At 38.0% G+C, this 25,580-nt stretch overlaps 1 protein-coding gene across 2 annotated transcripts in view; it reads left to right on the top strand.

Moving 5' to 3' along the window:
• LOC121869111 (damage-control phosphatase ARMT1-like) overlaps positions 1 to 25,580 on the top strand; it is a 62,162-nt gene that overhangs the window by 33,834 nt on the left and 2,748 nt on the right. For both annotated transcript variants that reach the window (XM_042370306.1, XM_042370309.1), the window contains 4 exons: positions 1,581 to 1,746; positions 15,714 to 15,885; positions 16,305 to 16,473; positions 19,868 to 20,045. In XM_042370306.1, the coding sequence (XP_042226240.1) occupies positions 1,581 to 1,746; positions 15,714 to 15,885; positions 16,305 to 16,473; positions 19,868 to 20,045 (685 nt within the window). The remainder of the gene's footprint in view (positions 1 to 1,580; positions 1,747 to 15,713; positions 15,886 to 16,304; positions 16,474 to 19,867; positions 20,046 to 25,580) is intronic.

Raw genomic sequence — 25,580 nt, forward strand, 5'->3', positions numbered from 1 at the left:
AGAATATATTCATTCAGGCGCAGTTTAGGTTAAATATACGTGTGATGTAACAGTTTTTTAACTGAAAACGATTCGAAAAACACGTATACCGTCTAGCTGATACTCAACAGCTGGTGGTGCGTCATGCGTCGTTGTAAACAATGGGAGGTTGAAGTAGATTACCGGGTATTATATTAAGTGTGAAATATCGAAAAGGTTTTTATTACCGGTATTTTTTGTACATCAATGAGAACTGTGATACCGTATATGATATGATAAGTTAGCCTGTGCTAAGAACTTCAACATAGACTACTGAAAGCACGTTGTAAGGTAATTTAGCCTATTTTAAGTTGGTGAACTTCATTTGCTGAAGGAACTGCACAACTTTTCATTACTAATTGGTACATATTTTACGTTTCCATTGTTTACTGGCAGTAAATGGTAAATATTTTTCATGTCTGAAGCTAAAAGTTGCATCCCCCCCCCACATTAGTGGTGGAGATGTTACATTTAACCAAAAAGACGCTGGTGTTTTATCCCAGCAGTGGGTGGACCATCATTTTAGTTTAAGGTCCGCGTAGGTAATATTCCTACAAATCTATTAAAAAAAAAAAAATATCAGAGTTTATTCGAAATCCGGATTAAAGGGGTCCGAATTAACGAGGGTCGGCTGTAATAAAGAATTATAACAATGAAAAAAAGATCAAAAGTGAGAAACACGACCTAGACCTATGAATTATTATAATGATTATAATTTTTATTATATTTTCGCCCCCCAGGCTCTGATGTGGGTCAGTGATCTATGCCCGGGTGAGCTAAAAAAAAAAAAAAAAAAATTAAAAACTAACCATTCTGAAAACCGAAAAATTCCGAAATCCGAAATGCCCCTGGCCCCAAGGATTTTGGATAAGGGATTGTCAACCTGTAGTAGATCAGAGGAAGGACACCCAACAAGCACATGATGTTACTTCACTTGACGCAAGCCTCACCTTTCTTCTTGGGCTGACCATGATGGTTTTCAAACATTAACTAGAATAGACTGTTTGTTTGGCTTCTAATATCTTTTTAAGGACGAATAAGATATCCATACTGGAGTTGCAAAGGTCTCAGGAAATGGTCCAGCTGCTGTAACATCTTCCTTTGGTTCATTTTGTTTGGCAGTCACTTCAGTCCAGTTATTTCCATATAATTAGCAGGTAATGGTAGGACTTCAACAGACATCTGCCTTCTCCTGTTTCATGTCCTCAAATCGTAACTTATTGCAATATTGTGAATTTGTTAGGAGGAGTTTAGAATCACACTAAAAAATTGCTTGCTGCATCTGACCACACTGCAGTCCATACACCATAAAGGATTCATTCCCTGACATTATTCCATGAATTTTTTATGTTAATGATGGTAACCTTATGGTGAAGGAACACCAGATATTCTTCACTGACATTTCATTGTTGTCCTCTTTTGTCCTCTTTGCAACTTGAGAAATATTGTACAATATTAAATTTATTATACTTTACTATGTTTTGATGGTGGGATACATTAGAACAACATATGAAACATAAAATATACAGTAATTGACAAGTAATAGAAATTCTTTATTTTAGTAATCCACTACGGGAATTTGACCCCTTTGAGGAGCAGAAGAAGAAGAGTTTGATAGATTCACATGCAGCAACTGAATCTCTGGCTACACATGTATTATCTCTGTGTAGCAGGATTCCCACACTCACTGAGGAGCAGTTGAAGCAGAGTGTCACTCAGTTAATTGAGGTAAGAAATTCACCCTTCCCTTGTACATTTTATTATTATCCCTGGTCACTATGAAAGCATGGAATTACAGTACAGTATAACATGTGGCTTTTCATCCCTTCCTCTGCCTAGTGCCACAAGTTAAGAACTACAGGATCTAGTTTGATGAAATTTTACATAATATTCATTAGCAAAACTTAATATGTCACAAATATTTTTTGTGTGCACGTTCTTTGTCAAGGTCACCGCTAGAGATCAAAGGTCAGAATTGGGGATATAAACAATATGCTTTTGTCTGCATTGAAACATCTGGAACAGGAAATCATCATGAAACATCAGCACAGTCTGAAGCACCACTAGGTGATTTTTATCCTCTTTACCACTGATTGGCCTGTTAGCCACTTGGGTGATTGACCATGTCTCTGTTGTACACTGTTGACAAGTGCTTGGCATATACTGGCTCCAGGTTGTATCTGTACAGGTAGTTCTGCTATAACGCGATAATTGTGTTCTTGTAAAATATCGTGTTATAGAAAATCGCGTAATAGAAATAACAGGGCTGATGGAGAAAATAGGGTTAGGTGCAGATTACTCGAAATCGAAAAAATTTAGTAGTTAGCCTAACACAAAGGATAGCACAGTCTAAATAAATGTTACATTCATATCTAATAATGAAATCATACAGTAAATTTAACACTTTACCTTGAAAAAATATGAATGTAACTTGATGTGGGAGAAGGGTGATTTTGAGGTTGATAACATCAAGCTTCTCTTCAAGCGTTATATCCTTTCTTTTACGATAATCACCGGGAATTCTATCATCAGAATGCTTTTTGGAGATATTCTTCTTTACCATATTCACAGTTAATACCACAAAATTGGAGAAATAGTAAGCAAAAATCGCGTTATAGCAAACAAGCGATCGCGTTATACAAATATTGTTCCGAATTCATAAATCGCGTTAGAGCAAATTCGCGTTATCAAAACACGCGTTATAGCAGAACTCACTGTACCTTAGTCAGTTTTGGTCAAGTCTGGTCTTGAATGAGCTCACACTTGGTGCTGTCACAAATTGTTCCAAATCTCACTCCCCCCAAAAAAGAAATTTGTCCTGACATTTTTCTGAACTTCTGGCTTCTTCAAACATAAGCTGTGACCCCTGATATGTGTTTCAGCTAAAAAAAAAAAATCCCCAAATCCCCAGGGAATAAACTTAAAATGTAGTCCAGCCCAAAGAATTTTGACCTTTAAGACCTAAGTGAACAAGATTAAAAGTTCATTCATTGAAAGACCTAACTTAACAAGATTAAAAGTTCATTCATTGACTTTTCATAGCCTAAAACATTTAGTTTGTTAGACTGAATTCTTATTAATTTATTAATTGTTCAGCAGGAACTCTCTCTATGAACAAAACATTTTAGTCATCAGTGTTTAGTGTATAGATTTACAGAACTGTACTGTACTGTATTCAACACAAGTGTACACAAGTAAGCTCTAACACAGATTATAAAGGGGACAGAAATATATGTACACTATTAAAATTTTCCAAAAATACTGCACTGTAGATATAGTAATACAAAAAATACCAGAGTTGTAAAGTAACTAAATAAATTTACATTGGCACTGTACTATACCCTGTGCTCAAGTAATATTTTTTGGTATTTTCTTTTCGAAAGCTACTCAAATTTTTTTAGTGCTTTTACTTTTATTTAAGTATGCTTTTCTAATACTTTTACTCCAATACAATTGAAAAAGCAAAAATCGATACTTGTTACATGCAAAACTTAACAATATTTTTTAATTAATTAATTAATTCATTATTAACCATAGGAAAAGACTTATGTGAGTGGAGAGTATGGTGTGGAGAGACACCATGCTGTCACATACCTAGAGGTCTCGTGAGGTGAGGTGACGTCAAGTCAGGTCAGGTGGCAGTGGCTATGACAGCAGGCTTCCCTTTGATCTTCTTGTGTCCATTAGCACCTTGACCACCCACCTCACCTCACCTCACCTACCCTCTTAACACCCCCCCATCAAATTCTCTCTCTTCTCCTTCACCTTTCTTCCAGGGGCTTAGTCTTCCCATTAGACATCACTTGCTCTTTGCATATACCTGTATAGCATGTCCCCGTTGAACGAAATGGTTAAGTTCCACTAAAACGCTTTTGTTTGGTGGATTACGTTCATTGAAACCATTTTTCCCATATAAATTAATGTAATAAGGGGGATGTGTTCCTGTACTAAGCTCCGTGACAAAATAATTGCAGCGCATCAAAATACAGGGGGTACTGTAGATAAAAACAATAAAACATGTAAAACATAAAGGTACATATAGTGTTACTGTACTCACCAAATCCATGTCAGAAGCAACAGGTGTAGTGGTTGTTCCTCTCCTAGGCCAAAGGAACACGGTTACTTAAACTTTAGTTAGTTATTGCTAGGCGCAGGATCACTGAGCCCATCACCGTTTTCAAATTAGACTACAAGGTATGTATTTCTATCATACGTATGCCTGGCTACGCCTGGCAACGTATGCCTGGCAACGGGAGCGGGTAAGGGGAGTGAGTGGCCGCTAGTTGAGCGTGGTCTGCAGTTGTAACTCTCCTCGCTCCCTGCCATATTTCACTGGATTTACTGTTATTATTAGTATTTACTGATATAATAGTGCTTGATAGTGATTAGTCCTGGAATTGTAGCCAGGTTAGACTCATCGCTGTAACCACCAGGCTACAGGGCCAAGCTGTGAATTTTTATGGTTGTTTTTCATCTCGTTTATTTTGACTCGGTTACATGCACACACCATCCTACATACATATTGTGAAAAAAAGTAAAAGAAATAATTGTCTTAAGGGCAAACTCATAGACGGAATACATATTTCTTTGCACACGAGTTATCTGGCTCAGTGAGGGAGGGGAGGAGAGTGAAGAGTGTAGTGGGGGGGAGCCATTGCTAGGGAGATAGCGGAGGTAGAGTCCCAGCTGCTCTCTGTTACTATGGTGAAGCAGGGAATGTATGCAAATGGCGATTATGTTATACATTCATTTGTCTTTTATTTACGGGTTTAGCAATACTACAGTATTTTTTTTTAACAATACTGTATCATGAATGACAGTCATAGTAGAATGAGTGAGAGAGGAAGAGTGTCGGTGAGATGTTGTGGTTGGGAGAGAGGGAGGAAGGTGAAATTATGATTTAGGTGGTGATAATAGAGGTGGTGGTGATGGTGGTGATCATGGAACTGGGTTAATCGGCCAATGGGTAGTTAAAACTTGCTTTCATTATATTGGGACTCATTCACAGGATTAACGATCAATGGGGACTTAATGTACCTAAAATGAATTTCAAAGAGACTGAGATTCTAAAATGCTTTACATACAGTATCCGTCTTAAATATAAAACCTGTATCTATACATGTGTGTGAAATTGAGTGTATTTAAAATAATGCTTATATAACTAAAAACCACTGCCCCCCAGCACCTGCTAGATGTTATGTGGTACGAAAAATTCAGTCACTTATCAATTAGCATAAAAAATGTCGTCACCACAGCCACATCCCAATTTGAGGGACAGTTTACGATGAGTCTTAGTCAGACTCAGTCACTATAGAGGCAACAGTCATGCACAAACTCCTCAACTGAAGGACCTTGATAGCTACTTGGCATGCCCATGGGGATGGAATGGAACAACTATACTGAGGCCTTTCCCAACATTATGTGACTTATCTCTCAAGCTTAACACCTCACTATACCTGCATCTGCTGCTTGTAAGTATCTGTTTAATCATGCTGGACATTATTTATTATTTAATTAATTTATTACACCCCAAGGGGTAACAGGCCTACTCACAAGACCATGCGGTCAGACACTAATACATTGGTACTCGTATCTCGCAGGATACGCTATGACTTGTGATATGGAGACAATATTGATATGATTTAAGGACAATGGGAGTTAGCACCCACCAAAGTGTGGGTAGTGTACAGGAATTAAATCTAAATTATTACGAATAAGTAGGTGGGGACATATAGTGGTTCGTGACTCTCCCTGTGGTAGGAGGTCCCTGACAGTGGGACAGTCAAGGCAATAGTGTTGAAGGGTGTTAGTGTTGGGATACTTACAGAGTTTACAGGAAGAGAAGTGCGGGTCATCCCCCACCTCAGGTACTTGCCAGATAGATCTGTTTCCTAACATAATGCAAGTAGAGACAACATTATGTCTGCGAACCAAAAGTCCACGCCATCGATACTTCTGTGGATAAGGAAGAAAGTGATCATAGTGTTGGATGGATATATTTTCAGCCTGTTCACTATCCCTGCGATGGATTGTAAGGAGAAGAGCGTCTGAATGTATTCTCTTTCGGTAGGTCATGCTGGGCTTATATATAGGCCTAAAAGATCCTGATTGGACAACCAAAATTTTGAAAATCAGTTATTGATTAATCTTAATAGAAAGATTTGCAAATATACTTGTCTTTTATTTTATCTTCAGTTAACTATTTTGTTATAATTTCCTGTGGATTTATTTTAATGTTTAAGTAACAAAATTATTAATTGTCTCAAATTTTGAGACAATAATTTTGTTGTTACTTTTTCTTTCAGTACTTGAGTACTTTATTGTAATAATGGGGAGACTACATAGAAATAATAGTATGGGGATTGTAAAGTGAAGACAGTTTTGTAGCGTGGCCGGTTAGTTATTTACCTGTTAATATATTCTTAGGGGAAGTCTTCTAAACACCTACTCTAAGTACAGCTATTTATTATTCACTCAATGACACAGACACATAAATAGAACATTATATTTACATTACTAGACACTGACTCCCGGACACAAACATGAAATGGATACACTTCCCACCGTAAGTAACTCACCCTATGGATAGCTATGACAATGACTCACGTGTGACCTGAGGGAGGCCCAGCGGGTGCTGCTGTACTATGTCTCCAGTGGAAGACTCTGCTAGCTGAGGCTCGGTGCTGGCGAGGGAAGTTTCTTCTGGGGAGGAGCTGTCGGCTCCTTCCCTGTTACAATGATGATCCGAATGCTAATGACCATGAGAGGGTGCTGCAGGGCCTTTATATTGGCGTGAGCGAAAGATGTCATCACTAATCTGGGTGTGTCTGGTCAGGTGACAGGTGGACCGTAGCTTCTTGAGTAACACGGTCATGTCGCCGGGTTAAGCTAATCGCATGGCGGTGAGAACTCTGGGTCAATGAGACCATGACCTCTCCTTGGGTCAGGTCTGGACAGCGGGTGTTTGCCAGGTGTAGTTTCTTGAGTAACACGGTCATAACTCCAGGTTAACTCAGGTACCTTGTCTTTGACCTCTCCTGGGTCAGGTGTTACTGTCACTGGTAACCTATGTGGGTTACCACGTGGGCATCTACTTGCTGTTATATGTGTTGTATTTCTCTGAGCTGTAAGCTGTGGTCCGATAAACAATCATCACATTATGAATGATATACTTTTTACTTCTACTTAAGGGGAGTCCGGTCTTTGGTGTAGGTGCTTTTAATTTTGGTCGATTATTATGATATTCCTGTCATCATTCAAGGAACATATACTGTATACATAAATTCTAACCCCATAACCCCCTTCTACCCTTTCAAATTTTTCAACCCTTTACACCTTTACTCATTTTTTCTAATTTTTTAAGGTATAATTTCTCCATAAATTTTTAAAGTTTGGTTGAAATGTTTGTCAAAATATCGAAATTAAATATTCAACCTAAAATAAATCTTACAAGATAGAAAAAAATAAAATCTGTAGTTATTTTGAGGAAAGGGTCTTCCTGTACTAAGTGTTTGTTTCATTGAATCGGTCAAAAACTGGCAGAGAACTCAATTTGCGTGTTGGAAAAGTTCATTTTGAGATACCGGCCGATAAAGTTTCTCAACCTTTCTCCAGTGTGTAAGTGCTCATTCTGAGCCAATTTTGCATGTAATATCTTGTATTTTTGTGTATTTTTACATCTCCAACTGAGCTCCAGTTATATTTCTTATTCCTCAAGCAATCCTGGTCCCCCCTGACTTTGTTGAGGCAGGGTACTATCTCAGTTGAGAGGGTTTCAGAGGTGCCCACACTGTTCTTTGTTGCCAGGTATCATCAAAAGGCTCCTGGTGCATACTCTGATGTGCTTTTCATCCCAGTCTTTCTTTTAGGCCTTGTCCTCGGTGTTCAGTGCCTCTTACGATAGACATCTTGTCATTCCAATGATTTTTGAAGGGCCGATGAGTCCAGGTGCGGCACGCGCGGTGAGGAACTCCTCTCTCTAACAGAGCACAAGCCTCTCTGATAGTCACAGGGTGTGTTTGCACGTCGACACTTGTTAGAGAGGAAGAGAGTTGCCTGAAAAAAATTTCTAAAGTCTTTTTTGTGCTATTTATTCCTTATTTTGGGGGACAAATATTTGACCACGATCATTCATATGTACACCCAAGGGGACGTGGGAAGGTTGGGGAGGGGGGGGGGGCATACAGAACTGCATAAATATTATGAATATTGCCATAAAACTTTTCCATATACAGTACAGTCATAGGCAATAGCAATACATTTGCTTGGGAATTTTTTAACATTTTATGTTTTATTCATTGATCTAAGCTGGATGCTCTCCTTAAGTACATTGAACTTTAGATACTTTTACTTCTTCTTGAGGAACATTTTGCCAATGTAACAATACTTTTACTTAAGTAACAAATTCCAGAACTTTTTACAACTCTGACTAAAACTGTACTGAACTAATTCATGCAAGCCCTGTCTGTTAATGGATGGGTTTCCTCCACCCCTCCTTCCTTCCTGACCATCAAAACACAATTTCATTTGTATCATTTCAAATGAACATCATTTTGAAAAATTTAAAGTTTCCTTGTGTGTGATAGGCTTTGTTGAACTTGATTTGGTGTTAATAAGAAATATAGAAAATAAAGATTTACACATGGGTGTGTCTGCTACTCCGCAGAGATCAGCTTTTACTTCCGCCACCATTAACTTGTATTTTCTCAATATACTGTACAGTCTCTCCTTGACTTACGACATATTCGACTTACGACAACCCCGGACATACGTATGAAATATTTTTCACATTACATATTTTTGAGTCCCGACGTTAGTGATCGCGCTGTGTACTGACAAAATCTTCGTTTGCAATTCCCTTTAAAATGGCTGGCAAGCATAAAAGTGAGAGTTCTCATGGTGCTGAGAAGAAAAAGAGATGCCCATTTTAGAATTTCTATGCATTATTTTTGCCTTTTTGACTTACGACCAATTAGACTTACGACCTGGTCGTCGGGACGGAACCCCGTCGTAAGTCGAGGAGAGACCTTATTGTTGTTTGCCTCTGCTTCCTTTGATAAATGTTGAACAATTCAACAATATAGAAATGTTTAGAAACCTGGTTAACAGTTACAAAAGAGAAAGAAAATTACCAAGAATTACCATGTAGTGTTTATTATTGTGGTGACTATCTACAGTACAGGGGGTCCGTGGGTTGCAAACGTCCGACTTACGACTGTCAATAACAACGAGGTTCCATAAGGTCACTTATTTTAAGAATCTGACATAGGTACAACTGGTTCATAGTATTAATGTACGAGAACTAGTTTGCGTGGCGTAGCGGAGCAGTGAGTTGGGAGTAATGCGTCACCCTGCACGTGCCTTGAGGGAGCGTCAGTACACCTTACCCTCATTTCAGTAACGTGTGTGAGCAAGTGCAAACTATTGTTTTTTGCTTATTTACTCTTTTTTTTTCTGCCCTCATCATGGCTCCCAAATGCAAACCTGATGCAAGTGACAGTAGTGCATCTAAGAAAAGGAAAACAATTAAAATGGAAGTGAAACCCTTTCAATCATTGGTACATTAAAGCGTTGGGCTTCTGTCGGTCAAAGATCGGAACAATTTTGAAAGACAAACACAAAATTCTTGAACCTGTAAAAGGATCTACACCAATGCACTCAACTGTAATAAAAAACAAAGAAGTGGATTGGTAATTGAAAAGGAAAGATTGTTAGTGATATGGGTGGAAGATCAAAATTAACTGCATTTGCCTGTAAGTCTAGCCTTGATTCAGGAAAGCCTCTGTCACTCCTATAAATGTCCATCTCTACTTGAAAGCCAACTCCAGGTTTCAAGTGTTAAACTTTAATTTTGACTTTCTTTTAATATACCGGGTATTATGTCCTTCACTTTTTTTTCTCTTAAATTAAGTGATTCTAGATGTATAAAAGGACTTAGGCTACGATAGAGTGCACCTAGGGTATGGTTTCCGACTTGCATACATTTCCGACTTAAGAACGTCCTCAGGACCGGAACTTGTTTATAACACGGGGACCCCCTGTACTGTACTTGCAGAGTTGTAAAAGCACCTGACTGTGTTACTTTAGTAAAAGTATTGTGACATTGGCAAAATATTACTCAAGTTCAAGTAAAATTATCCAAAGTTCAATGTACTCAAGCAGAAGTAAAAAAGTATCTCATTCATAAAGTACTCAAGTAATGAAATAAATCCACAGTAAATTATAAAAACTAGTTAACTAAAGATAAAAATAAAAGACACATAACATTTTACATGTTTATTTGCAAATTTTTTTATTGATATTAATCAATAACTGATTCTCAAAATTATGGCTAAATATAAGCCCAGCATGACCTATCGAAAGAGAATACATTCAGCTGCTCTTCACCTTACGATCCATCGCAGGGATAGTTAACGGGCTGAAAATATATCCATCCAACACTATGATCACTTTCTTCCTTATCCACACAAGTATCGATGGCGTGGACTTTTGGTTCGCAGACATAATGTTGTCTCTACTTGCATTATGTTAGGAAACAGATCTATCTGGCAAGTACCTGAGGTGGGGGATGACCCGCACTTCTCTTCCTGTAAACTCTGTAAGTTTCCCAACACTAACACCCTTCAACACTATTGCCTTGACTGTCCCACTGTCAGGGACCTCCTACCACAGGGAGAGTCACTAACCACTATATGTCCCCACCTACTTATTCGTAATAATTTAGATTTAATTCCTGTACACTACCCACACTTTGGTGGGTGCTAACTCCCATTGTCCTTAAATCATATCAATATTGTCTCCATATCACAAGTCATAGCGTATCCTGCGAGATACGAGTACCAATGTATTAGTGTCTGACCGCATGGTCTTGTGACTAGGCTTGTCGCTCCCTGGGATGTAATAAATTAATTAAATGATGAATAATGAGCCTAACATGACTAAACAGATGCTCACAAGCAGCAGATGCAGGTAGTGGGGTGTTAAACTTGAGAGATAAGTCACATACAGTATTGGGAAAGACCTCACCTCAGGGGTGGATCCAGGGGGGGGTCCTGGGGATCGGGACCTCCCCTTTTCATTAGAAAATTTCAATATTTTTTTTTATCCCTCTCACGCATGATGACGCAATTCGTGTCATATTCATGATAAGACCAACTTCACGGGGATGCAAATCGAGTCACCCAACTTTAAAAAATTTGTCAAAAATTAAGTTTTCAACAGAATTGCGTCAAATTTTGATGCGTCATAGTAGCAAGTAAGTTCTATCAAATAAACTAATTGGCAACTCTCGAGGCCCTTAGGAAGGGAAGAACGGAACGATAAATGCGCAGTAAAATAACTCAGCAGTCAGACCGTGAGTGTGAGCCGTGTCCACTCCTGGATTACAGTGCTTACCATACTCCCTGAAATAATTTCTTTTTGGTGTTAGAGAAAATTAGCGGAGCCTTCTTTGTGTGGGTTTACAGCTAATTCGCCAGGCAAGAAGATGACGATAGCAATGCGTGTGATGGAGGGTGCGGGAGGGGGTTTTGAGAATTGCAATTACCGGCTAAATGCCAGGTAGTAACGTGTCCTCCTAATATTACGTATTTAAGTGATTATTAGATGTTTTAATTGCCTGTATGTTGGCCTGGCGAGTTAATGCAAGGCTTATACATACGTACTGTAGGTATAAAGCTAGACGTCGCATTCTGGACTTTATCACAAAAACTGTTTTTTCGAAAAAAAACGGCTTTTTTTTTCAGTTACAGGGAAAGTGTTTAGTTTTCAAAAGCTGACTATATCAGGCTATACAACCTCGTTATAGTGACAATGTCTCAAAATAAGTCTCTGAAAAAAGGATGATTTTCAAGACTTAAATGAATTTTATCAGTACCATTCTCTTCGTTATAGTGTTGCTACAAGATGTAATATAATTTATATCGATATAAAACATAGGCACAAATAATTGAAAAAGAAAAAAGAAAAAAGATTTTACCATTTGAGAATCAGTTTTTTGCTATTATCGAAGAAAATATTGGCCTTATCAGAAATCTGATTGCTGCATTGGAAAGCTCATAGAATTCTGCTTTTTTCAGTGTACAGTACTGTACTTAAAAGTTTGGTGAAGACGATTTTGAGCTAATCGGTTGTCACTGTATTGTGTATTTTTTCTCATGTTTATTATAAATGATGAAAAATAGCTATACTGTACAGTATACAGTACTTGTATTATTTATTATATTTTTTTTGCGTATTTTGCAGAGCAATCAGCTATGAAGCCAAAGATATATGGTTTATGCCAATACAAACTAGTTTTTTGGGGGAAATTTATAAAGCAAAAAAAAATAAATATTCACTGTGCGCTGTCTCGCCTGCTCTGGAGGCCTCAGATATGTAATCTTGGAACTGGAAAACTTAAAACTTATGTTGTGCGTGAGAGGGTTAATGCGGTATTGTACTCGGGTGTTTTTGTTTAGTAAAAAGTAATTTCTATTGGCCATAAAATGCCCATGATATTAGTCTATTAGTCAGATTTAAAAAAGATAAATCGGGAGGGGTGCTTTACTGTGCCCCCCCCCCCAAAAAAAAACCCTCCAGCTATGGTGGGCTCACTGTGCTCACCATGTTCCCCAACCCACAACTTCTTGGACCCCCCTTTTTTTATATTCCTTGATATGCCCCTGCAGTAGCTCCATTCCATCCCCTGGGCATGCCAAGTAGCTATCAAGCTCCTTCAGTTGAGGAGTTTGTGGATGAATGTTGCCTCCATAGTGACTGAGTCTGACTAAGACTCATCGTAAAATGTCCCTCAAATTGGGGTGTGGCTGTGGTGACGTCACTTTTTGATTCTAATTGATGAGTGGCTGAATTTTTCGCACCATGTTACATCTGGCAGGTGCTGGGGGAGGGGCAGTGGTACTTAGCATAGTCATTTAAGCAGAATTTTAAATACACTCAGTCTCATACACACACACCGTATGTATAGATACAGACTTTAGATCTAAGATGGAATTAAGTAAAGCATTTTCGAATCACAGCCTCTTTGAAATTCATTTTAGGTACAGGTATATGCATGGAGCGACTGACATCTAACGAGAAGACCAAGCCCCTGAAGGAAAGGTGAGAGGGGAGTTGATGGGGAGGAGAGGGATAAGAGGGTAGGCTAGGTGAGGTGGGTGGTCAAGGTGCTAATGGACACAAGAAGATTAAAGGGAAATTCCGCTGTCATGGCCACTGCCACCGGACTTGACCTGACCTGACCTGACCTGACCTGACCTGACGTCACCCCACGTCATGAGACCTCTAGGTATGTGACCATGTGGTGTCTCCAACACCGTACCCCTCACAGCTCCATCCACACAACTCTTTTGCTATGGTTAATAATTTAATTAATTAATTAATTAATTATAAATATATGATTAGTTAGCATGTACTGTAACAAGTAACAATTGTTTTTTTTTTCAGTTGAATTGGAGTAAGAGTATTAGAAAACTATAGTTAAGTAAAAGTAAAAGTACTAAAAAATTTGAGTAATTTTTAGAAAGTAAATACCCAAAAATGTTACTTGAGTCCAGTACTCAGGTAAATTTATTTAGTTACTTTACAACTCTGTGTACTTGATACCTTGATCAAGTCACCACTTAAGTGATTTATCACATACTGTACAGTAGTTCTTTTATTCCATAGTATAAATTAAATATACGTACAGTACTTCAGCTGTTCTAATTATTTTATATATGTATTTATAATGTGAATTAGCACAACAGATGTATTACATACTGGTAAATATGTGGATACAAGATACTGTTCAGTACTAGAGGGCCCATCACCTTTCCTGGGTTATGCCAACACAACTCCCATAAACTGGCATGTAAAGCCATCATTAAATTTATCTGTCTCTTTCTTTTTTCCTTCAAGGTTTGTGTTAAGCACACTCCAGTCTTTTTAATTACCTTTACTGTATATTTTTTTAATGTAATGTAGCTCATTAAGCATACTGTAGAAGTGTGTATATTCTGCCAAATGTGAGGGCTCATAGCAGCAGACTGCACCTTCTACTTGCTTCATCCTAACTTTTCATGCATAAATTAATTTATTATTTTTCTTGCAGCAACACATATCAAAATACCTAAAGAGAGTTTAGTGAACATGAAACTAGTAAAATAACAAAACCAGCAATGCAATATGAGGTTGAAAACATCATGCAGCTGGCAGTCACAGCACCACCACCACCACAAAACAGATAATAGGTCGATACATATTTTGGGTACAGTACAACTGGTGTCATATTAGTTTGAGTTATGTGATGTTTTATTAACTTAAAAGAGATAGCTATCTAAACCATGCTCATAGCTGCAGATGATTACAACAGCTGACTCACTCCAACCTTCAGTTTTTCCTCCTTCATCATTCAACAATTCAGCTTAAGTTAATTAGCCTATACAGTACTGCACAGTGCTGTACATACTGTTTAATAAGGAATAAGATAATAAAATGATAATACACTTAGTGAAATTTTTTTTCATATTAACATCAGAATGAATAAGGGAAATTTGGGTGTTTGGTAGAGCATGACCAACATTGTTTCCACTCACTGGACACCTGTAAAAACAGCACTTGGTAGGAGGTATTTTAAGAGGAAATACTGTTCTGTAAATTAAACTACAGGTATTTCATAAATTACTGTTGTAAGTCAAACTCATACCACACACTACATATTAGCAGTTCCTTCTTAATACTACTACTACATGTACTACTACTAATAATAATACAGTAAACCCACAACATGTAGCTCTTCAGTAAACAGGATCAAACAGAACTTATTCACATCTGACTTGGTCACTGCATCTAGTGTCTAAGACGAAATTTTTTTTCTAATTACCAGTACAGTACAGTAGTGTAGTGATTTATATTTAAATATCTTATTACTGTATCCAGTGGGTATGTACTGAAAACAGTAATTTTCAAAATACAGTACTGTATAGTATACTGAACAATGTTCAGTATTGGACAAGGTTTTTTGGATTCTTGTTATACAGTACAGTACTGTACGGTACCGAAAACTCCCAAGACCGAACTGGCTGCCCAAATTTATTTTGATTAGGAAAAATAATACTATGCAGGTACTTTGCAATTAGATTTAGAAGCAAGAACTGGTGCCTTTGTTTGATGAATACTTAAATGTGCACGTGAGACTCCTGCCTGCCTACAGTGAATTGAATGCTGATCTGCACTGAATGCTTGTGAGTCATTATGCAAATATTTGTCTTCAAATTTCCCTTCATTTTTTTTTTTGCAGTACATGTGGATGAAACACACCACAGGATTTTCACTGTTTGCACTTCGTGGGAGATTCATATGTTGGAGTGATATATTATTTATTTTTAATTTGTGTTAATTAATTCAGTAAATTATTGTGACTTGCATTTTATTATCTTTACAAATTATATTAACAGTGCATTTTTCAGAATAGACTATATTGTGGAATATTTTGTATTCTAACAAAATATTTGCACAATTCCACCTAATTCAGAAGCCTACCAAGTTTGGAAAGGCTTGATCCCCTATTTTTCTGAATGGTGGAAGGATCATTGCATTGAGAAAGGGATATTTCATCGAAGGAACATCCTGAAACTTATAAAGATGTGGTGTAAGAGAAATTTAAGATTCTAAGATTCTTTGCTGTATACTAGAGAGAAGGAACCCTTTTTCAGGTTAGTGTGTGGGGTAACAGATGTGATCTTAGCCTCTCTTCTGGTGCTGACAGAACTCAGGAGACAGATCTTTTAATTTCACTGGATAAACTACGCTCAAACATCATTGAAAACAATTTGGACTCATTATGGCAACTTCTAGTAGCCCTTCCAGAAGACCAAAGAGATATTGGTAAGTTTTTATTAAATACAGATAATGTATATAGTTTTCATGATTTATATGGATACCAGTACAGTATGTGGTTATATAATGTAATGTGGATCCCAATGAGTGATATGCAAAAAGAGAGCTCCCCAGGACAATGCTTGCCACTGTCCAAGAAAAGTGCAGTGGTTGGTAACAAGATGAACTATCCATACAGATAATATATATTTTTTCTTTAAGCAAGCTAGACACTAAGCAACCATCCCAACCAGTTTAATATGGATTCTTATCTGGATTCAGTATTTGTTGAGAGACCAGGGATGACTTAAGTCTGGGGTTTTTGACTCTTAAAGATTCATTTCACTGTAAAACCTAAATTAATGTTGGATGTTTGAACAAAATGTGACAACTGTAGTAATTTAAAACTATTTATTCTTTGCCCACAGTACTAGTGCTTGATAATGCAGGATTTGAACTAGTCACAGATCTGTGCCTGATGACATTCCTGACAGAGGCAGGTCTCGCCACCTCTGTCACCCTGCACCCAAAGACCCGTCCTTGGTTCGTTTCAGATACCACGCATAAAGATTTAGTCTGGACTATCGACAGGTGCAGGTATTTTTCCATGTACTGTATATCCCTATGTGTTAGAAGAAACTTATTGACTGGAAAGAGGGTTTGTTTAGATAAATTTTCAGGTGTTCAGTGAATGTCAAGGTTTTAGAAAGTATTTGGACCCTCCAGCTGGTATCATTTATCTGTGTGTATCTTTTATGTAATTCAGTCATTATTCTGTATGATGGAGAAGCTCTTTCACACATTTATAATTTTTGTAGGTTTTCATATTCCTCCATTAATACATCCCCTTCACATACTACCTCAAACTTTTGTCACCTTATCTTTGCTGACTCTCTAAACCAAGTCTTGAAAGTGGGTGCTGTAGGCATGACTTACTGTTAGGGACAACAAGAATACTGTACAGCACACTGTATGCAAAGTCTATGGGATGTAAGGAGGTAGCATGGCTGGCACTGCACCTGACTACTTTCATTAGCCCAACTTATAAAGTTAGGTACCCATTTACAGCTGGGTGGACTGGGAGTGCCTCAGGATCAAACCACCGACCCATGACAGGAGGCAAGCCATGTATTTACTTGACCTCTGCACTTTTAAACCAGATATTCTTTAATACATATTCTTCAGCAGTTCTATGCATGTTACTTCTGTTTCACTGTTTCAAACCAGGGTCCCCTGGTTATGAACGGGTTCCGTTCCTGAGGACGTTCATAAGTCGAATTTCAATATAAGTCCGAACACATGGTATCTGCATACCGGACTTACAAAACTATGTTTAAAATCCCACTATATCATAGCCTAAGTCCTTATATACATCTAAAATCACTTACTTTAAAACAAAAGAAGAAATAGAATGACAAAATACAGTAAAGGAAAGTAAAAAATAAGTCACCAGGTAAATAAAATACAGTAATATCTCCGTTATCCGGAATCCCTCAAACCCGGAACTCTCCGATTGCTGGAATTGAAATTTTATCGGAAAATCGTTACCAAGCCGGAATTTTCTGGAAGTTTCCGGCTTTGGGAACGATTTTCCGAGGGGCAAATTTTCCGGAAAATTACGAGAAATATTTCCCTCTACTCGGAAAATTCCAGGGATGGGGGAGTTTTTTCCAAGTTTGAGAGATGAAAATCAGGTGCATTTTTTGGAAATTTAGAGAAAAAATTTCCGTAACTCGGAAAATTCCGGGGATGAGGGATTTTTTCCGGCTTTGAGGGAGTCATCTCATTCCCTGTAAATCTCTCATTCCCGGAAGTGCTCAGCACCAAATGTTCCGGATAACGGGCTATCACTTTGTAAATTTCAAGTTTAACCCCGTTCGTATCGGCAGGCGTTCGTAAGTCCGGGACCTCCTGTACAGAGGATGGCTTGAACCAAGAGTATTCACCTACTGTATCTCTATTTACTGTCATTTATGCTCCCTTACTGTTGTAACAAATTTATTCTACTAGGGGTTTCCCTGGCACAACCAGATCACAAAATAGTTCTTTAGATTATCACTATTAATGGCAAATTAGAGTCCAATTTATAGGGTGGCTCCCATGATTTAGATAAAAAGATGAACCAAAGGTGATTTTGTATTTTTTGGGGGGGAGGGGGCAAATATAAACAATTTTAGCAACTGCAAAAGGATTTCCATACAAATGTAAAAGCATTTTGATGTTAGTACAGTATAGAAGTGTTTTGATGCCAACATGATTATACCTTCAATAAATTTAATGTAACTATAGCTGTTAATAGTTGAAGTTTGAGGTACCGTATCAAATGCATTGACAAAGAAAAGAAGGAACTTGTAGCAAGTTATATATGGAAGGTCGACATACAATGTGTTTCCTAACCTTTACTTTAAAACAGACTGATTTTCCTGTTGTAATAATAATAATAATAATAGTAATAATAATTAATGTTTTATTGAAAGAGCATGGCAGCTGGAAGGCTAAAAATACACAATTACACAATTGGGGAATGGGTCTCTTGATTCACAAATGACACAGAAGTAACACAAGTGATACAAATATGATATATAATAATTAGGTGTTGACAATTTTTACAATGGTTGGGACTGGGCTGCTCCCATAGCAATCAGTTCGCACTCATATGGGCTGGATGCGGTTGGGCAGGTGTGTGGCCACATGGCCAGGACAGTAGCTTGGGGCAATGCAGGTGTGCTCCATCCTTCAGGTTAGGTCAGGTGAAGCCGTAAGGTCAGGTCCGGTTAGGTCAGATCCAGCCACACTCAGTATTACACTGCTGTGTTTTTGTGCTTTTCCTTGGAGTGCACTATGGGAACACTGTTTGGTAATCAATCGTTCACTGATCACTTGAATGTGTTGCTGAATAAATCCCGGTGTAGTAAGGCTGGTAGGGCGTTGGGATATAGCAGGGGGGGGGGGGGGCAAACAGACTCGGCCTGGCTGCTCAAACTGGGAGCACCTTCAGGGCACGTCTTGTCTCGCTGGTGGTTGACAAGTATAAGGATCAGCGCTTGATAACGTCTGCTTCACTTTTCTTGGCAATGTCAGGATTCTACGATATCTCTTGGCAACAAGTTCATCACTAGCTCCACTCTTATGCTTATGGGCCATGGTTGGGTCTCAGATAAAATGATAAATAAGTGAAAAAAAGAAGGAATGAACAGTTTTGCTGGTTTAGAAAATAGTGGAAACAAGGTAAGTGATGCTACAACCCCACAGCTGGGATGAACCACTGACACACAGAGGACGAGAGTAATCATCCTGCAGCAAACTTGTTCCTAAACTAGAGGGAACATTTTTATACTCCCAGTAAGGTTCGGGGAGGCTAGTTTGTAACATTTGGGCCGTAACCTGAACATTCATTAACTGGGGTATTCCTGTAGTGGGGTACACCTATACAGGCCAGCTGATTAGAAGATCTACCTTTCCTCTAGCCAGTCACGGGGAACTAAGGAAAACCTGGATCTTAACTGCCTATTTCTCAAGGGCCCAAGAAATTAATTTATGTGGATCATTCATTCTTACAGAGGAACACACCTCCAGTTATATAGTGTAATGGAAGTCAATAAGAATACAGTACAGGAACATGTTTTGAGTTTTAGAATTTTGCTTAATGGACAATTTCTCAGGAGCACATAGGGATGCCTGTGTCATCAACAAACTCTGTAGAGCTCTTGGAGACACTAATGACATCCCTAATTAAAAAAAAGTAATCCACCTTCAAGATTTATAACACTTATAGGAACAATAGACAACAGACACATTGGTGTATCTGATTCCATTTCCCATGAACGTGTTTGGAAATACTGTACGAGTACCTGTATAATGAATTTATATTAAACATCAAATACTGTATGTTTTGGGTTAGGTAGAATATGACTGATTTGCCAAAACTGATAAGAGACATGTACTGTAAATTACAATGCATATTGTTGCCATTTTTATACTTATTTTACAGAGAAGATGGAGGATCTGCAGGCGAAATGGCCAATAAATGGCTAACATATCTCTCTGATGGTCGATGGAAGGTCTCCGAAAACAAATTTTGGACTACTGATCTTGACTTTGCTGATATGAGCCAAATTGAGCCAGAGTTGTATTCACAGCTAAGCAAGGCATCTTTAATTATTTTCAAGGTAAGTAAAACCATATTATTAATTTGCCAGTACAGTGTAAACTTTTGTCCACAAATATGGTTGAGAAAGATCCAGGTCATGTACTGTACAGGTATCCCCTTGTTTAACGATCGTTCACTTAGTGATTTTTTTCGGTTTGGCTATTTAAAATCTTTAATACCCTTTGTTGTTTAATTAACTGCAATTTTCGGTTTAGCGATCTTCAACTCGGTGGGAAAAATTTGGGAGGGAAGTCGGAAAAATGGGGACTGTGTGCTCCAAATGCGCATATCTACTGTCACTTAATGCCCCTACTGTACAAATTTTGGGCACAGATTAACATCTTCTATGGTAAGGGACACCCAAGTTTAGGGTGTATATATCTACAGTACAGTGCATCCTTGAAAATTTTTAATTCCTGCAAAATTTGTAAATTGCGTAAATATCTGTAATTTACCATTATTTTAGGGTACAGTATCAGCACAACATGGTCTAGTGGTGGGATTGTGACAGCGTATATGTAGTAAAACTGTACTGTATAAATTTGTGCCTTACCCGACAGCATATGTCAAGTGCCGACGCCTAAAAAAGTGCCTCAGTGAATAATATCTCCATATTGGAGTACAATAAATAATAAAATAAGTGTAGAATTATGTTAATTTATGTTTTTTATGTAAGTGATGTCTGAAACTCACCGTGACATATTTGCTATACAGTACAGCAGTGGCCTCGCATATTCACATTCCATTTAGAATTGCCACATGTAAGTAAAAAAGAATTTTTTTTTTAAATTCCATTTTCTATTTACCTACCTATCCTGTATTATATAATCATGAGTCTAATATAAAGAAAGGTGGAAATAAGAAAATAAATTCGTGTAAAATGAATGTCAAGCGTGATATGTCCCCCGGCCCACTCTGATATCGTGGCAACATTGGATTTCCAAGGCTGGGGTTGATTCGAAGACGCTATGCTGTACAACAATACTGTACCTACAATTCAGCCAACCTGAATTTTAAAAATCATTATCTCGCTTTTCCAGCAAAAAACAGAAATTATCTTTTTGGTAACCAGAGGGGGTTATCTAGGTTTATTATATGGAAACCACGTAGGGTTATGTTACTCAAATGCCAACTATCCACCCACGCCGTGTACTACGAGTGTTTACATCCTGTTGTTTGATCGTTCTTCACTGTTATCGCTCCGTACATTATCGATCGCTGTGCAATGTCCCTATTGCTGTTATTGTTGTTAATTTTACAGGTTATTGAGTAGTCTACTGAGTGTTCATATACCCTGTACTATTGTGATACAGTATTATGAAAAGAGAGTGAACTTTGTGATAATGTCAGGTAAGTGTGCAGCTGTTTCACCTTCCTCATGACAACTTTGCTTCTGATGTGGACTTGGTGAGTGTTACATTACTGTAGTGTACTGTAGTCTATTATTATTATGGCAAATTCTAAATGTTTTTCTTTGTTTTGCCATTTGACAATCATTCACTCCACACGGTGTAAGGGCGTGACTTTCCTTACTTTTTATTCTTTATACTATCCTTCAGATTTATTCATATACTTATTTCAAATATTTTTTCTCTTTAATAAGTATCCTGTTTTATATTTCTCTTCTGGTATTTTCCAAGTCAATATTCTTGTCTTTACCCCATTTCTTTCCATATATAGTATTTTATTTTCTGAATTTCTATGTCCTTACCTTTCTGAAGTATACGCTGTTTTTAATTACTATATTCTAAACCATGGATTAGTCTGGGGAACCATGTTTTTCTTATTACAACACTTATTATACTTTCAACGGTAGCCTGCCACCACCCAGACTTTTATTAGAATATAGCATGTCTTAGTGAACTGTTAGGTAGCCTGCTAGCGAGCTTCTAGGCACGTGAGTTACAAGTGTTATTTTCTGAGAACCAATGTGTAGAGGGAATAGAGCGGTGATACTCATAGTTTACTGATTCAATATTTATTAACATAAGGAGTGAACAAGATGTTAATCAAGTACACTCAGACCAGACTGGACCACTTAGGTCTTACTTTACCATTCATAAAATAGATCTTCAATTATGTATTACATCATTTAACTACTTCAATTACTTATTACATCATTTAACAACTTCAATTACTTATTACATCATTAAACAATCATTATATTATTTCATTGTCACTACAGATGGCTATATGACTCACTGGACAATATCCCGAATTAAAATATTATTTATAACAACATGCTATTTCGGAATGAATAACATGGCATTTTTCCTTTAGTTGATGTACTCAACTCACGTACATATTTACTGATACTATCAATTTTTATGGGTTCACTACTCAACCTGGGATAACTACATTTCTGCTAGTTAATCCCCAATCCTAGATACAATAATACTTTGGCCCATATAACTGTAAGGAGTGCCCCAGGATGTCACACTGGCAGTGGTGGGCACGGTTCCGTTAATCCACTAACCGCTAATTAGTGAAGCTAACTTTCTCGTTAGCGGATTAGCGTTTTCGCTAACTTTGGAAACCATTAGCGGACCAATTAGCTTCCGCTAAATTTAGTTCGACTAACTTTAAGTCCGCTAACAAAATTTATACATGTTTGTTCCTGTCTGTTGTAAGTGTGTGACTCCGCGACACGTGTCTCCAACAGCCAGTCAGGCACGCTTGGCTGACTGCATGTTATTACGTGTAAACGTGACAAGACATGATTTGTAGACGCCGCGCTGCAGCAGCTGAGCAGCATTGTGTAATTCCACAGTTCTGAGTTCAGTTCACTTACGACGTTGTCACGTTACAGACAGTCTAAGCAGTCTTACAGTGTCAGCGACAGCAGCGTACGTTATCACTTATTGTTATGGAAGGTGAAGACACTTTTGTTCTGCCTGACGATGCTGGGCCAGGTGAGCCTGTTGACAGTGTTGAGGAGCTTGCAGTGGCTGTGAGTGAGGCACTGGTATAATGGCTAAGACCAACAATAAGTTATATAAAAATGCACTGGTATGATGTGTATGTGGTTGGTATTGCATATTTACATGAATAATGAATAAGGCCGATAGGTTGTATGGGAATGCAAATTAATTATTTGTAAAATTGTGTATAGTGTACACCTTGATAAGTTGATCATCATCTGATCTTGGCATGATGCTATTTGCTACCTATGCTATACAGTACTATAGTTTTTGGGTTCGTTTAATACTTTCTGTCTTTTCGTACAGTAAATAAAGATTATAAAGTGTATATTGAAACTTGAATGTAAACTAATGTTTAATTTAATTTGTTCATTTAATTATTTGTGTTTGTGTACACCTTGCTTATCATCTGATCTTGGCATGCTATGCCTTTTTGGAAAGCTCTATGTCTAAGCTACAAGACAACATATGAAAATTTCAGCTCTTTAGGTCTGTTTTTAAGGGTTTTAGAGCCAAAAAAACAAACACACCGAAGCTAAATTCATATAATAAAAGTAAGCGGTTAGCATTAGCTTCCGCTAATTTTTTTAGCTGTTTAGCGGTTTAGCGTTAGCGAAGTTAACTTGTTAGTTAGCAGATTAGTGGTAGCGAAGCTAACTTTTCGTTAAGCTGTGCCCACCACTGCTCACTGGTTTCACTACAACAAATGAAGATCGCTGTTAGGGGTCGGTTGTAGTCTGACACATGGCGAGGGAGTTCGGGGCCCAGTTCCCAGGGTGCGGACTTGCACATTTTAATCCTGCCCAATTAACGACATCTTCCAATACAGCCAGCTGGTATGCAGCTACCGATCCCCGGTAGCTGCTGGGTATTCAGCTATCACACACACTGGGCCTGAGATAATGATGGAGAAGCATCAGAGATGTAAATAATAACTCAATCACAAACAATCTTTTGTCTAGCAACGACAGACAACATTTACGTTATATTAATTCTTTCACTGGGTAAATGACATTTTCACTGTTACAACATGAACACTGATATTCACAAAATTCACTGAGTTAAACTGACTTAATATGGCGGGCGGAGAATCATACACATACCAGAGATGATAATGGAGAAGCGTCAGAGATGTGACACTCCTCCGTGCATGAGCTTATATACGGCTAACTGGCAACTCAGGCCTGTGCGGAACACATGCCAGAAAGGCAAGTCACGCAATGTCAGAAATTACATTCAAATCAGTTGCTGTACATTTAACAATGATACCCAATTGCCACTAGTCCTGCGAATTTCCTACGTCTATTCATATAATCTAATCAGAGATTTAGCTTGCCAGGAAAAAGTGGAATTACACACGTTGTTAACATTAATTTTACAACCTCAGCGCGGCTGCAAACAAGGAACTATTCAAGGGGATACGTTAGGTTTTGGAGATTATACCAGTTGACAGAATAGTTCAGGCTATTAATGACTTTCTTAAATCAACAACTGACACTAACTAAACTACAAACATCAGATTCTCTGATGTTTGGGCAACAAAATAATCTAACTTCAGTTGCAATTGGAAACTCATGGCTATTCCTAAGGACAATATCATGGGATGTCATTTGTACTGGCAGACTCAACACTCACTTAACCAATGTTACTATCAATAAAGACAGTTAAAGCTTTCAACATCACTCCCAAAGGATCTTGTATGCTTTAACTGTAATCAAACATATCTAAGTTGACATAAAACAATGGTGTTCTCTCTCACATTCAAATTCACTTTATAGAGAGGTTGATTTCAGGAAGTCAGAGAAAACGGAGGACTCAGGCGTCTTGAAGCGATGAGAAAACGGACTCCTCAGACGGGAGACTCAAAGGAAGGCATAGCTACATGCTTTGTGGGCTATTGAGCGTAATATGAATCGTCTGATTTTGCGTTAACTGACGTGTATGACCGTGGTCATTACAACGGGACACGAGACAGCAAACAGCTGGGAGATCCACACACCATTCCCCCTCCCACCTCCTCTGCTCTGTATCCTAACTGCCAAGCACATAAGAAGTGTTTATTCCCTTTATGTTTTTTACCTTATGATAATTTTTGTTGTTGCACATAATGTATTAATAAAATATGTGTGCATGTAACAGTAAAAGAAAGTGAAGCAAATTACATATCTACCCAAAATTACGAGTTAAATAATAATATAGCTTACAGCTCAGCCTCACCTGCTATGAGTACCTGTACTACTGGGTGGCGAGTCTGAGAATGGGCTACACAATTATGTGCCATCTCCAGAGATATAATTCCTCATTATCCTTCGTTAAGGATTTTATTTCTCGTTTTCCTTCGTTTAGCGATCATTTCACTTAACGTTCATTTTTATAAGGAATGCATCCCGATCACTAATTGAGGGATACCTGTACATCATCATCATCATCATTGTTTTATGCCATTTTCCACACTTGCTTGGGTTAACCATGATTACCAGATGACATCTCCATGTTGCATGGTCTTCTGAAGCCTCTTTAATCAGGTGCCTACCTCTATCTCTCATCCCCTCCACATCCAAACTCATGCATCTCTTGACCGAATCTAATCCTCTTTAGCTACCCACGCTTACCATAGTACAACAATCAAATTC

Source organism: Homarus americanus, unplaced genomic scaffold, assembly GCF_018991925.1.
Source record: "Homarus americanus isolate GMGI-L3 unplaced genomic scaffold, GMGI_Hamer_2.0 scaffold32583, whole genome shotgun sequence".
Classification (NCBI taxonomy): Eukaryota; Metazoa; Arthropoda; class Malacostraca; order Decapoda; family Nephropidae; genus Homarus; species Homarus americanus.